The sequence below is a fragment of the Silurus meridionalis genome, chromosome 12, assembly GCF_014805685.1.
Source record: "Silurus meridionalis isolate SWU-2019-XX chromosome 12, ASM1480568v1, whole genome shotgun sequence".
In the NCBI taxonomy this organism is placed as follows: domain Eukaryota; kingdom Metazoa; phylum Chordata; class Actinopteri; order Siluriformes; family Siluridae; genus Silurus; species Silurus meridionalis.
The window spans coordinates 22,810,035-22,826,604 of NC_060895.1; the positions used below are offsets into that span (position 1 = coordinate 22,810,035).

Here is a 16,570-nt window from a genome sequence, read left to right on the forward strand (position 1 = left end):
ATCATTCAGGTTCACGTTCTACCATATTTTTTGAAGTAGCTGGAATACTTTTCGTTTAAATCTTCCCTCGAGTCCTAATTGAGTTGTTTTACACATGCAATGACATCTTCGGTGAGATCCATGTCTCAGGCTTGTTGTTTTACTGAATGAGAGAAAGAGAGAGAAAGTGGAAAACTGGAAAGACGTTACCTCAGGTTCTATAAACGACAGAGTCATGATTCAGTGCTTGGGTTTTATTATTGGTGAGCAGTTTTGAATTTCACATAACTCTTACAGTTCTTGATTATTTTTGGTCAATGAGGTTTTGGATGCTGATTGGTCTGCAGATGTTGGTGTTAAATTTCATTAGACATTAAAGTAACAACTCTTCAACTTCACGTTCCACGTAAACGAATTAAAACTGTTATATGCTGAAATTCTTGACCTGGTGATGAAATTTTTTTTCGGATGTGGTTAAAATCTATTCATCCAGCCAGTCAGCCATTCACTGTCTGTCTGTCTACCTATCCACCAACCCATCCACCAGCCCATCTATCTATCTACTTATCTACTTATCTATCTATCTATCTATCTATCTATCTATCTATCTATCTATCTATCTATCTATCTATCTATCTATCTATCTGTCTGTCTGTCTGTCTGTCTGTCTGTCTGTCTGTCTGTCTGTCTGTCTGTCTGTCGGTCGGTCGGTCGGTCGCCCGGCCGGCCGCCGCCTGCCTGCCTGCCTGCCTGTCTGTCTGTCTGTCTGTCTGTCTGTCTGTCGTCGGTCGGTCGGCCGGCCTGTCTGTCTGTCTGTCTGTCTGTCTGTCTGTCTGGGCTCAGTAGTTGTATCATGAAGATAAATGGATGTTGTTCTGGAGAAGTGCAGCTGAAAATTGCTGTAAATATAAACTTTGGTCCATTTCGTATCAATATTTGTCTCCTTATGGAAGACACAGTGCAGAAACATCATTAGAGGAAGCAGACATCAGTGCAAAAGCAAAGTTTCCTCAGCGCTCGGGTTAATGACGCATGCAGACACTTTAGACTGCGATACATTCACTCATGAATCGTACCGTCAGTTAGTTCATCAATAAATCACACAATTAGCTGTGAAATGTTACTGTTTACTTCTCAGTAAAGGGAATATGGTTTCTCCTATTTCTCACAGATTTATAATGAAATCATCATCATCACCATCATCATCACCATTAACCTGCTTTATCTGGTGCTACATACTCACTCTCACTTCCTCTTTCTCTTCCTTCCTTCCTACAGATATCTTACTTTTTTTTTTTTACCTTCCCTTCATTCCTTCCTCAACTGTTTAAATTTTTTCATTTTCATTCTCTCTCTCTCTCTCTCTCTCTCTCTCTCTCTTTCTACCTTATTCCCTCACTTCCTTAATCTATGTACTAGTTAATTAGTTCATTTTATCCCTCCTCATTTACATGTACTCACCTTCATCCACTCCCACCATCCATTTTCCATCATTTATTCTCTCCTTTACTTTAGCTTACCTTTCATTCTTTATTCATTTTACTTTCCTTCACTCCAATGTACCTTCATACCTTATTTTCCTACATGTTTCTTACCTTCTTTCCTTCCATATTACCTGTCTTTCCTCTATCTTTCTTTTTCTTTCTGTCTTTTTCCTTCCTTATTTTCTTCCCTTGATATTTTCTTTCTTTCACTTATGCTGGCTTCATTTTCCTTCCTTCCTTCTATCATCCTTTCTTCATTCCTTTGCTCTACCTTTTCTTCCTCTCTTCCTCCTCCCTCTATCTTCCCTCTTTACTTTTCTTTCTTTCTTCCCTATCTTTCCTTCCTCCGTTCCTTTCCTAAATCTCTCTATCTTTCCTTTCTTCCTTTCCCTCTTTCATCTATTATTTCTCATTCCTTCCTTCCCTCCTTACCTCTATCTATCCTTCTTCCCTTCCTTTCCTCAATCCCTCTATCTTTCCCTTCCTTCCTTCCTTCCTTCCTTCCTTCCTTCCTTTCCCCTAATTCCTCTATCTTTCCTCCTTCCTTAAATTCTTCCTTCCTCCTATCATCACTTTTATTTATTTCTTTATTCCTTCCAATCATTTTTATACTCATTTACACACTTCCAAATATTTTCCACACTTTCTCTTTCTTCCTCAGAGTGAGATGGACTGATCAGGAGAAGCAGGAAGGACCTGAAGTGAAGGGAGAACATGATGGAGATGAAGGAGCAGTTAGAATGGAGCTGGAGAAAAAAAGGAAGGAAGGAAGGAAGAAGGAGAAAAGAGGAAGCAGGAAGGAGAAGGAGAAAGAGGGGGATGAGGTGTGGACTGTGGTGGATCCTGGATCAGTGAGATACCGACCTGTGAGGCTGCCGCTCCGCTCTGAACTATTGTGGGAACTGGTGGTGCTGAAATCCTGTGATTGGTTGTGTGGCATTCTATTACACAATCCATCAGCCAATCGGTAGTCAGGAATGAAAAGGAGTGCTAGTGGGGTCGAAGGTCAAAAACAGTGGCGTCAGGTGAGAGGCAAGACAAGCACAAGCGCATGCAGAACGTGCAGTTAGAGCGACAGCCCCGTGCTACACACACACACACACACACACACACACACACACACACACACACATACACTAAACACACACCACTCTGTAATTCTGCTACAGAGTCCAGACTTTCTATAAAACTATGAATCTCCTAAAACACATTCATGAAACATCTGATGCACATTAATGCGTCCAACCTGAAACAAAGATCCACAAAGATTTATTCTGCACTAAAGAAAGAAATGTTCCAAAAAAATGTATGTAATTTTATCATTTCAAATTAAAATGTTTAATAATAAATTATTATGAAAATAAACTTTTTTCTTTTTTTATTTAAACCAGTTTGTTACACATTCATTTAGGTATTTATTTATTGACTTATATATATATATATATATATATATATATATATATATATATATATATATATATATATATATATATATATATATATTGACTTATATATATATATATATATATATATATATATATATATATATATATATATATATATATATATATATAAACTATCCATCAATCCATCCATCCATCCATCCATCCATCCATTCATCTGCCCATCCATCCATCCATCCATCCATCCATTCACTCACCCATCCATCCATCCATCCATCCATCAATCCATCCATCCATCCATCCATCCATCCATCCACCCTTCCATCCATCCATCCATCCATCCATCCATCCACCCTTTCATCCACCCACCCTTCCATCCATCCATCCATCAATTAATCCATCCACCCATTCACTCACCCATCAATCCATCCATCCATCCATCTATCTATCTATCTATCTATCTATCTATCTATCTATCTATCTATCTATCTATCTATCTATCTATCTATCTATCTATCTGTAAACGTTTTAATTGATCTTTTTTAAAGCATTTTTTTTTTAATAAATCTGCAGCAGCACATTTTAGCTTTAATCTGGATTAAATTTGTATATATTTTTTATAAACTCTCAGGATGAAACAGAACCTGTGATTTGATCCTTTTCTGAGCTTCACATTAAACTCAACTCAACTTCAGATTTTTCTGTTCCATTGTGTTCAACATTGTGAGCAAAATAAAAATGAATTGTTAATATATCTGGATTCTGCGTCTGGGGTGTGTAAAACCGAAGGCCGTCGCACGGCTGACCTGCGAGTCGCACCACGCCCGCCGATCCCAATCAATCCCAGGTAATTAAGGCTTTAATTAGAGGTTAAGATTTTAATAGCATGTTTAAAGCGAAGTGGTGCAACACAAATCCTCCGTTATTTGTTTATTGTATTTCCTGCTCTAACGCACCCACGCTGACTCGAGGCGGACGGTTAATTAGCTTAGCGTAATTACTGGAGTTGTGTTTAAGAGAGAAATAAAATATACGCAGGACAGGACTTGCAGGATTACGGATGTGATCTACAGACTAGTGAAAAGAAATAAAAATAAAAATGATTGGAGTAATCTAAAGCAGGTTTTTCCTCAAAGGATGTATAAAGCTTAGCTTTATTAGCCATTTGTCACACTTCTGAATGATCGCAGACACAACGGCTAGACCTGAAATTGGAGGAAATCACCAGAGAAAAAAAAAAAATCGGCCTTGTTTCAGAAATTGGCCCCGTGACACATACGACACATCCAACACACATAACACATACACACACCATAAAACACTCCATGCTCGCTCTCCATCACTACTCACTGTTGTTGCAGGAGTTCTTATCAGGCAGCGAGTAGCCCAGGTTGGCCATTTCCTGCTTGGCCTGGAGCGAGCTCTTCCACTGGGCTTCGGGAAGATCCACCGCCAGCTCGTGGATGCTGTTGGAGTGGAGGATCTGCGTCGTGGCGTACGGCGTGGCCTGAGACGCCGGGCTCGCGCTGCCGAACCCTGACTTAGTGGTAAAGTCGATGCTGCTGTAGATTGCGCCGTCTGACATCATGGTACCTGTTTTATCCGTTTGACCCGCGGGCATGACGTCTGGAAAAGAATGGGGAGATTAAGAGGGATAAAGAATGTATATGTGGAGTAGTGTCTATTGCGATTTCTTTGTGAGACAGTATTTTATTGTTATAGGACTTCATAAGCTGTTAATGACAAGTGACCAGTTATTTTGGCCCAATATAGTGGTGATATAGTAGGAGAAACGTTGTGGGACATGTGATTCCAGATGTCATTGTATAAAATGATTTTAATTGAGTGCAGTATTTATAGGGTTACATAAGACCTGCATATGCCCTTTATGACAACTGATTAGATACTTTAGTCTGTTATAGCTTTCACTGTATAAGGCAATATTTCAACTGATAGCAGTGTTTATAAAACTGCTTCTGCTACAGATACAATACATGGCAACATTGTAGAACAATTGTAATAGGGCTTAATACCAACTACATAAGCCAGTTAACACCCAAAATCCAAGGAGATATAACCTGTCACTTCTCTTATGTATGTGTTATGTAGCCCCAAAAACGCTGATTTTAGGTAGAGCCCCCCAAACAAACAAACAAAAACTAAGTGACGACTGATGCAGGTATATATATATATATATATATATATATATATATATATATATATATATATATATATATATATATATATGCAAGTGTTATGTAGTTGGGGTTGTAGAGCGTTATAGAGGTCTTATGTAGCGGCTAAGTAGCCACAGATGTTTTCCCCTTATATATTTTTTATTTCTGTATTTTTTCAGGTCATACAAAATCTTGATTCGATCCCTGCTCAAAAACGGACAGCACTGACACTCTTCATGCATATGTGTGTGTGTGTGTGTGTGTGTGTGTGTGTGAGCCCACTGAAGGGGAGATGATGTACAGTCACGACAGAAGCATCCACATCTGTGCCTCTCAAGCTGCGTCTGTCCTTCACGACTCGATGCCCATCTCAGGACCATCGTTTCTTTCCTACACTCTCTCTGCACTCCTCCTTCTCTCTTGCTCTCTTTCTCTCTCTCTCTATGCAGATGGATGGAGCGCTCTCCATTACTCTTCAAGTGACAGCACACTGCCAGGTGCCGAGATAGGAGTGTCTCAATGCTGTGATGTATAAATGTGTATTCAAACAAAAGCAGGCCATAAGCAGACAAATCTACAGCTCCTTATCATCTCCTTCATCACAAAACATGCTTTGATCATCTAAATTCCTGTACAGCATTTTAAATGAAGTGTGATGGCTTGGCGCGGTGCCGCGACCAGGTAACTGTTTTGCTGCATCATTAAAACATGGTTATTGTGTCATAACATATTAGAGTCTATCAGGTTACAGGATGCAAATGAGGGTGAGGTACAGAGCATCCGGAAAGCATTAACTGCGCTTTACCTTTTCCACATTTTATGTTAAAGTCTTATTCCAAAATGGATTAAATTTATTATTTTCCACAAAATTCTATAACAATACCCCATAATAACAACGTATTAATCACATGTACATTATCTTGGCTGTGTTCAGGGTGGTTGTTCTGTTGAAAGATAATCCTTCGCCTCAGTCTGAGGTCCAGAGCGCTCTGTAGCAGGTTTTCATCAATGATGTTTCTGTATATTGCTGCGTTCATATTTCCCTTGATCCTGAAAGGTCTCCCAGTGCCTGCTGCTGAAAAACATCCTTACAGCATGATGCTGCCACCACCATGCTTCACTGGAGGGATGGTACTAGCCAGGTGATGAGCGGTGCCTGGTTTCCTTCAGACATGACGTTTAGCATTCAGGCCAAAGAGTTCAATATCTGTTTCTTATGGTCTTAGAGTCCTTCAGGTTTCTTTTGGTAAACTCCAGGCAGGCTGACATGTGCCTTTTACTGAGTTGCTTTCGTCTGGCCACTCTACCATATAGGCCTAATTGGTGGAGTGCTGCAGAGATTGTTGTTCTTCTGGAAGATTCTCCTCTCTCCACAGAGAAATGCTGGAGCTCTTTCAGAGTGACCATCCATCCATCCATCCATCCATCCATCCATCCATCCATCCATCCAAGTTTTTATTCTTTTAAAGCCACCTAAAGCACTTCAATTACTATCACTCTGTCTGTCTGTCTGTCTGTCTGTCTGTCTGTCTGTCTGTCTGTCTGTCTGTCTGTCTGTCTATCTATCTATCTATCTATCTATCTATCTATCTATCTATCTATCTATCTATCTATCTCATGTGATTATGCTGACAAGGTGATTAAAAGTCCAGACATGAGACTGTCAGCAAAATTACACAATATACAATAATGCTAGTAGATCAGCAGGTTTATAGGACAACATGACTTACAGAAGCCCTTCATGATAACTAAAGAGACATGGGAGAGGTTCAGTGGTTCAGCGTTCTACATAAAACGTGTTCATTTTACTTTACTACATTGCAACACTTTAACAAACTGTTCATAGAGCTGCACCCACATAAAAATGCGGTAAGTTGATAATGTTGTGAAACTGAGTGAGCTGTTGTTGGATTAATGTGCTAATCGCCAGTCAGAAGGTAATGAAGCACGTGCAGAAGATCACCTCCACGTCCGAAGTTAGCGAGATCACTGGGTCCTCCGGAGCTGCTGTTAACAGGCATGCTGGTGGCCGGCCAGGAGTCTGCTAGCCAAGGATAACTCGCCTCGCCAGCGTTAAGGATGCCAGGACGACTAGAGAGAGAGAGAGAGAGAGAGAGAGAGAGAGAGAGAGAGAGAGAGAGTGAGAGAGAGAGGGGGGGTTCTTAAATTATAGTTGCATAAAAATTAATAAACATGTACGAAATAAAAAACTGTGTGTATGTGTGTGTTGTGTGTGTGTGTGTGTGTGTGTGTGTGTGTGCCATTTTCTCCATCCATTGTCTCCATCCATTGATTCATTCTTCTCTCCATTCATTAATCTACATACCAACCAGCCCATCTGCTTCCATGTATCTGTCTATATATATATACAGCTCGTGTAGATATGCAGTAACAGAATAAACACTGTTGCTCCTCTACTGGAAACAGATCCAGAAGCTGCTACAATCATTTCTACAGCACATCGTCTATCTGACCAGTGAGCTCACAACAATATTTTAAATCAGAACTTTGTTTGCTGGACTGTTCTGATGATGTCACTGACTCCACTGTAGTAACTGCATTAAAAGCAGGTTCACACTTCTCAAAGGCATTCCTGAAATTTTCCGTCCTGCCCCATCGCTCTCCACGGTGTAGTACAGTACATTCTCCCCATTACTCCCTAAAAATCCCCCCCACGCACACACACACACATAATGAGTCATAAAGGCCTTCATTAGGAGTTTAACCTGTCATGGGTGAATGCAGGAGGACATTATGGCCACTCTGGCACATGCTAACATGATCAGGGTGGTTACTATGAGCAACACACACACACACACACACACACACACACACACACACACACACACACACACACACACACAGTCATTTTCGATTGCAGTTTCTATCCAATAAAACGCAGGGAAAACCATGAGGTCATTATGGGAGGTCGATATCGATGCTTCTGCTTGAGATGATGCATGTGGGCAGTGCAGTTGTGGCTACAGTGAAAGGAGACTTGCTGAATTATGTTCATTGGGTTCTTGTTTTATGGCATTTATTCTCGCTGTATGTGATTCCTGTCTGTGATACAGCGCTCTGTCATACTGCGTTTCTCTATAATAGTAATGGTTTCTACAGACGTGGACACGTAATGATGGAAAGATTTACATATAAAGAAAGACTGAAGAAATGGATGGAGGAGAGGAATGAGAGAAAGAAAGAGAGACCTATTGTATATTCATGGAACGATAATAACCTTAATGCTGTTAAGGAGGACAGATTCTCTCGCTCTCTTTTTCTTTCTATCCTCTCTCTTTCTGTCTTCTCTCTGTATCACTTTGTCAATCTATTGTCTTTTTACAGCCTTTTTTTTTCATTGCTTTTCTCTTTTTTTTTTCTTCCCTCTGTCGATGAGGATGATGATGACAATGTGTTAAGGCAGCTCGGCAAGACTTTCCAGAAATTCTGTCTGTCCATCATCCTCAGCCTGATCTCTGTTCCTCCGCTTGTGTGTGTGTGTGTGTGTGTGTGTGTGTGTGTGTGTGAGATGCCCCACAGTGCCCTCTCCTTCAACCCCTGGGGGTATTATGTGTTAGTGTATGGACCCTGAGGCTATATGCAGGTAATGGAAGCTCGGCTGGAGCTCCATTCTCCCAGTCTCGGGTTTTAATGAGAGCCGTGAGGGTATCGGGGTCCCTGACAGACTAAAAGCCCCACAACATGGCAACTGAATGCCAAAACAGCCCCCCGGGGCTCAGAGGGAGGGGTAAGTCATTCAAAATGATGGCTGTGCATCCGCATTAGACACGTGAGCCTTTTTTTTTACCCCACTGCGACCCCTTATTATACACCCTGTATTTTATCCTTCTCGTCTTTTGTCTAAAAACCCATCCTGCATCCTTTATTCTTTCTCTCCCTCTATTTCTCTACCTCTCTCTCTCTCTCTTACTGATGCATACTGTCTATCATTACAACATCTACCTATTTCTGCTTCCCTTTTGTTCAGCTGTCACTACACCGTGTCACTCACCCTCCTTTTGTCTGCAATTCTCTCTCACTCTCTCTCTCTCTCTCTCTCTCTCTCTGTCTCTTTCTCTCTATCTTTCCCTCCCTCTTGTTCGCCTCGTTGTCTGGTCTCCTTGGCATTCGATCCCTGAATTCTTTCATTTGTTTTTAAAATTTTGATAAGACAACCTTTAATTCTCAGCTTCTGTCTTTAATCAACTATTCTTCTTCCATTCCCTCATCTTTTCCTCTCTTTTATCCTTCCTTTCTCCTCCCATAATCGTGTTCTCCCCGTACAAACAGTCAACTAAGTTCCCAATCACTAAAAGGAGTGATGGAACGGAGGAAAGGGGGAGGAATTTTTTAAGGAAGGAAAGGAGTAAAGAAGGAAGGAAGGAAGGAAGGAAGGAAGGAAGGAATAAACTGAGAAAAGGATTAAGGAAGGAAGATAATTATTAAGAAGGAAAAAAGGAAGGAAGGAAGAAAGAATGGAATTTTTTTTGTACAATAAACACAGATTCCCCATGAAGCGTCGGTTTGATGGCGTCTGCGGGGTGATGATGATGATGTTGACAGAAGAAACGCTCGCTCCGTCCTTGCATTTGTCACCTCTGGCGATCTAAGGGGTTGATTAGATTGTGAAATATGGTTGCCTAAAAGATGACTCCTAAAGCGAACTCGCAAAGCCATCCGGGGAAAAAAAAACGGCACGGCGTGTATCACCCCAAGGTTTCGAATCATCCCTTTGGAAGACAGCTGAAGTGGCCTTGGCAGGGTGTAGATTTTGATCTCGATCCATTTTTTCTCCTCCGCTGCCAGGCCAGGAGACGAGCGCGCTCGCCTGAAATACTGTCTCAGGAGCAGGGATGTGGAGGAACCATAAACAAGTGAAGCGAGCAATATTAATCCCGAAGCCACTTCATAAATCTGGCCAGTTTTGTCGGCCCACACGCCCTCCACACACACACACACACACACACAGAGAGAGAGAAAGAGAGAGAGATCGGAGACCAAGCCTGGAATAAAAGCCTGCATATTAGTTTATACTTAAGTCACACTGAGACTTGCATTTCCTTTTTAGATTTACATCGACTGGAGGATGCTGTCACTTAGCTTTAATACGTGAGTGCTCACTTATCTGTTGGTACACGGCGATAAAAGCCACGTTTTTGCAACGCATTCGGGTTTCTAAAGTGAAATGAGCAACAGAGAGAGAGATAGAGAGAGAGAGAGAGAGAGAGAGAGAGAGAGAGAGAAAAGAGAAGCAAGCCAGCAGCCAAACTCAAGGTATCCAGGCCTGACCAATCTGCTGGCTATTCATCTTCCATGAATCATTTATTCTGTGATCGATTAAGGGTAATTGTTCACTCAGAGCAATTTGGACACAGCCAATGAGGAATAGAGGGAGAAAAAAGACAGACGTGGACTCATTTGCTATTGTCTAATTAATGCAATAAACAGGAGACGTAAACAAATGGTTGCTCCGTCCGCTCGACGCTCAGTCGCTCAACATCTGGATTTCTACAGACCCTGGGAGATCTTTTTAATACAGCGAACTACATAGCATTTCTTTTCAATGCTATGTCTTTCAGAGATGACCTGCTTTCCAAAAGAAACAAAACGAGCACCGCAAAACAAACTTAGCAAAACAAATGTTGCAAGAAATGCTTGGGGAAATATACCAAACAAAAGACACTTAGAAAAGCAAACCTAGCAAAGCAAGCCTAGCAAAACATACTTAGCAAAATAGACGTAAAACAAACTAGTAAGGCATACTTAGCAAAAAAAAACTAGAAAAACACATCTAGCGAACAAACCGAACAAATCAATCCTTTAAAAACATACTTAGCAAAACAAACCTATCAAAGCACATTTAGCAAAACTTAGCTAGAAGGACAAGTATAGCAAAGCAAAACAAGACAAGCAAATTTAGCTAAATAAACCTAGAAAACATACTCAGCAAAACAAACCCAACAAAACAAATCTAGCAAAACAAACCTAGCAAAACATACTTAGCAAAACAAATATAGAACAAAACTAGAAAAGAACTGTAGCAAAATAAACCTAGCAAAACATACTTAGCAAAACAAACCCAACAAAACAAAACTAGCAAAACAAACCTAGCAAAACATACTTAGCAAAACAAACCCAACAAAACAAAACTAGCAAAACAAACCTAGCAAAACAAAACTAGAAAAACAAATTTAGCAAAATAAACCTTGCAAAACATACTTAGAAAAGCAAGCCAGCAAATAGAAATCCAGCAAAAAATACTTAGCAAAACATACTTAAAGAAAATAAGTCTTTAGCTTTACTTTAGCCTCGCATGCCCTGTATTTATACAACTTCACAGATCCATAGACTGATATTTTCCCCAATATTTCTAACTTGGTTCTACATTTCAAACACATCTATGCTCAAGTGGGTGTAGTGACTTCGCTGGTGAAGTGATGTAAGAATGTGGACACCTGACCATACGATTGATATGTGCTACTTTTTGAACATCCTATTCCACATTTAGTCCTAATTTGCTCTTATAATAACCTCGGGAAGATGTTCCACTAGATTTTCTGGAGATTTTTTCAGCGACAAGGCTGTTAGTAAAGTGGGGTACTGATGTAGATTAGGTGAGGAGGCCTGGGGTGCAGTCAGCATTCACAATCATCCCAAAGGTCTGAGCCAAAGAGCTCTATAGCAGGAGATCTTCCACTCCAACCCGTGAAAAGCATATGTTCATGAGGCTGGCTTTTGTGCCATGCTGAAAATTTCATGCTCCTGCATCCAACGACGTCATATAAAATTTTGTGGTAACAGTTTGGAGAAGTAGCAGATATGGCTGGAAAAGTCAGGTGTCCCAATACTTTTACCAGTATACTGTATACCAGTGTGTACACACTCTCTGGATTAGCACATGATATAAAATCACTGACCCACGGCTAACTTGTGGTACTGCTTTATAAAATTATTTTGCCCATTTCATCCTTCATATGTGCACATTGTCGTGATATCAGTCTTTTGTAATTTCAGTTGTAATCGTGACGGAAAATCCAAGCAATAACAGAGCATTACAATTATTTCAAATGGAATTAGGTGATAGAACGATTGCCATCGTTTAGTCATGCATGTATTGAGCCATGTTGAGTCAAGGCCCGGTAATGGGGGTGGGTGAGGATCGACAAGTGGTTAGGAAAACAAGCCTCGTCTGGCGTCTGAGACACACTTCTGAGACAAGATCTCGAGTGAATTTATCCAGTCAGGTACCTGTAATAAAGGCCATAGCGAGTGTCTCGGAATCCACGTCTCTGGAGGATCGGAGTAACTGGTGTCATTCAAACAAACCTTTTTTTTCCCTCCCTGCACTGAAATGCAGTGCCAAGGCTACTGCAAGGCTCCAGCGGGGTTATCTGAGTCGGCGTACCTCTCCCCGGGGTAATTATTTTTACATTATTACACATGCTCATATCCCTGCTGCCTCGGCAGGGTGACAGGCAAATTTATCACTGTAGGGGTCTGCCTCGGCCTTACAGGGAAGGGGGGGATTGAGGCGACGTGACAAATGATAAAATAAAACCCGTCTCTGCTTAAATTGTTTCTGCTAATTCTTTTTGGGGGGTGAGATTTATGAGAGAGACCAGCCGGCCGTGAAGGGAGATGTGCAAAGATATGTGTGTGTGTGTGTGTTGCTCCATGTTATGCAGGCTACACAAACAGGCAGCTTTTATCCCGAGATCCATCAGTCATATATCGATATTAGAGCCCCTTGTTGACGCGTGTGGAAATGGCATGCGGTTGATGAACGTCATCGCGTGAAACAGCCGTGCGCGAGGACAGAGCCGGCATCTGAGCCAGAACACACACAATCAGGGGCAATCAAACGAGCCTCGAACCTTCTGCCGCTAGACGCTGATTGTGCATTCGAACATGCATCAAGCCTGTGGCTGTAAACGTCACCGGTTTTGCTCATCATCTCTGAGCAGTTTTTATTGTTATTATGTTTATTGTCTCCCCATGAAAATGTATCCGTACATGCACCAACCAGATCTCCATTACTGTTGTGTAGAGTTCAACACAATCCTTTAGGCCAGGGGGTCTTCAACCTATTTATACACCAAGACCCAGTTCTGTTTTGAAAATATCAGCTAATGGGGGTGGGGTGGGGCTTTTGTTGTGTCTATCAATTATGGCTGCTTGGAATCAAGATAGCAAAGCAATTTGAAGGGCTTGATTAAATCATCTAATATATATCCACTAGGGGTGTAATGGTTCAAGTATTCACACCGAACTGTTTTGGTACAGGACTTTACAGGACTTTACAGGACTTTCGGTACGGTGCACGTGTTCCGAATGCAATCGTTATTTTACTTGTGGAAAACGTTTCCGTCAGGAACATATTAAGTGGCGGACCGCATGTTTGTTTAGTCTTTGCCTCGCACTGAGCACGATTTGTTTTTGCATGTACAAATTTGCTGGCACTTCCTGTCATCGCGATACGTTTTTACTAAAATTTAGCGCTATGGATTCTCTTGCTTTGTAAATTTTTTCCTTTTATTTAAAAATGTTAAAAAAATGTAAATTGTTGATGTTCACAAATGTTAATAACGATAAACAACATTATTAAAAACAATGACAATTTCATGTTTTGCATTACTTCCCCCTACCTGTTAACCATCACTTAAAAACCGAGGTCAAATTGTGCTGTATGTAAATTTGGATAGTGGCTCTTAAGCATCTAACTTAAATAATATACATCATATCTATAGATGTCATACTGTATCTATAGACATTTTCTCATGATTTTGTGACCCAATAGCAACTCTGTCATGGCCTTGTACTGGGTCGAGACCTGGTAATTGGGGAACTCTGTTCTAGACTGATAACATGTCCCAATAAACCAGTATCATGTATTATTGTGTGTTATTAAGTATTAGCATTAGCATTTATTGTTAAAAAATTATTTTTGTACATGTCTGGATAACAACATCCACCAAATGTCGTAAATGTGCATGTAATGTAACGCTTTTGATGAGCCGCTTCAGAAGAAAGGTAACGCTCGTGATCTGGACTATAATGATAAGGCGGGAACATACCTTCCGTTGCTCATCAAGCCTCCGTCAACTCGCTGGAACGTCACTGAGGTTAGAGAGAGAGAGAGAGAGAGAGAGAGAGAGAGAGAGAGAGAGAGAAAAAATTGGGATTATTTATATATTTATTTGAAAATTTTTGGTAGACATGTAGCAATTGTTCTTTTTTTAAAAACTCACGTTTGGTTTTTAAATAAATAAACACATAAATAAATAAAAATATCAATGTAATGGTTTGAGAAGTTCTGAATTTGCTCCACAAAGCCGCCTTTTTCATTGTTTATTTCGAATAAAGGTCAAACATAGAATTATGGCTACGACCTCAGAACTGAAACGGTTAACTAAAATTAATCGTTAAATTCACAGCATTAGGCAGACGCCCTTATACAAAATGACCACCAATTATATCTTTTTTTTTATTTATACTTCTGAGCAAATGATGGTAAGTGATGGTCAAAGGAATGGCAGCTCGTGGTGGGAAATAACCTCACAACCTTCCAATGAAAAGTCCAATGTTTTGGCCAGTTTAACCATAAACAGATTTGTACAGGTTATAAATCATGGTGTGATGCCTTTAAGCTCGCATGTAAAGACACGCTGTTATTTAAATTCTACACAAATACTAAATCTTTAAATAGGAAATTTCCTTTGAAGAAATCAAAAGCCATTTTCCAACAAGTTTGTGTTTTTCTTCAATGTTACATTTGAGTTATAATAAAAAAGTAAAAATAGTATTTTTTCTAAATTTTCTGAGAATTTAGTCCATAATTTTGTCCCCTTTCTCTTGTATGGTTAAAAGAAAGAAAATTATAATAAATTATAATTACGAACCAAATTTCCTAAAGTCTACAGTTACATGTAATTACAGGCTCAAACGTTCTCTGCATCTCCCTGGTTTTCTGGGTGGAACCCCAACTTTAACCACTAACTCGATTCAACTCAATACCATAACTCCATTTAACTCCACAAAACCAAAATGGCTTTTCTGTTTGTAATTAACTCATAGACATCTGATGCCTTTTTTTAGTCTGGAAAGTTTCGAACAATGTTTTTATTTCAGTTGCCTAATGCATATTAAAGGCAAATAAACTCTCATTACACGATATTGAACACGCGTGCTGCTACGGTACTGTATGTGAGCACCATGCATGTGTGTTTGTATTTTTGAGGAAATCATTTAGATAAAAACATGACATTGATCAATGTCCATAAATCACAACATTTCTCTTTTATTGTGCAGTTCAGAATGCTGTCGTTCTCTTTTCTGTATCAACATAAATGATGGGAGTATTTCAACCCAATGCCTACGGTTCAATAAACTCAAAGAGGTCTATATATGAACAAAAGAAAAGGATTGAAACAAGTGACTTTTCCACCAATATGTGGTTCTTCTTTAAACTGCACAAAGTTGAAGGCAAACAATCGTATAAAAATGTAACACATGAATTTCCCATAAGCAACTGAAAACTTACACTATATGGACAAATGCTTGCAGAAGCATGAGTATAAGATTGGTTTGTGCTTTTTGAACATCCCATTCCAAATTTAGTCCCCATTTGCTGTGATAATAACCTCCTAGGATCTTCTGGGACTCCAAGATTTTGAAGTGTGTGGATTTCCTTTAGAGACAAGGATGCTAGTAAAGTCAGGTACTGATGTAGGTGAGGTGAGGAGGCCTGGGGTGCAGTCAGCAATAGGGTTGAGGTCATAGCTCTATAGCAGGAGATCTTCCACTAGGATATCTTCTTAGAGCTGGCTTTGTGCACAGGGGCATTGTTATGCTGGAGCAGGTTCGGTTCTTCTAGTTTAAGTGAATGGAAAAATACATACAAAGACTTTCTATACCAGTGTGTGCCTCCAACATTGTGGTAACAGTTTGAAGAAGAACCAAATATGGCTGGAAAAGTCAGTTGTCCCAAAACTTTTGTATTTCTTTCTTTCTTTCTTTCTTTCTTTCTTTCTTTCTTTCTTTCTTTCTTTCTTTCTTTCTTTCTTTCTTTCTTTCTTTCTATCTATCTATGATTCTCTACACACACACACACACACACACACACACACACACACACACACACACACACACACACACAGAACATACACTGTACAGAAAGATTGATATAAGGAGTGCATGCTGTTTGTTGCTGAGAAAAAAAAAGCATATAAAGATGAACATCAAAAACGCTTAAATATTAAAAGATGAGCTTCCAGATGTATCATAAAATGAACACACACACACACACACACACACACTCACACACACACACACACACACACACACACACACACACACACACACACAGACAATATGGTACACATACAGGCCATAAGGCCGATGGATAAGTGAGTGAGAGAATGGCCAAACCCCGGCTTTCTCAAATATTATAACATGGGTTAGACTGAGAAATCTTCTTCTACTTCTTCATTCTTTTTTTGTTTCATTGTGAAGGTTGAAGGTTTATGTC

General features: G+C 40.0%; 1 protein-coding gene across 1 annotated transcript in view; it reads right to left on the minus strand.

The window, feature by feature from the left end:
- robo2 (roundabout, axon guidance receptor, homolog 2 (Drosophila)) overlaps window positions 1-16,570 on the minus strand; it is a 509,120-nt gene that overhangs the window by 23,828 nt on the left and 468,722 nt on the right. The window contains 4 exon segments of the mRNA XM_046862541.1: window positions 2,328-2,453; window positions 4,217-4,492; window positions 7,007-7,134; window positions 14,118-14,160. Coding sequence (XP_046718497.1) covers window positions 2,328-2,453; window positions 4,217-4,492; window positions 7,007-7,134; window positions 14,118-14,160 — 573 coding nt within the window.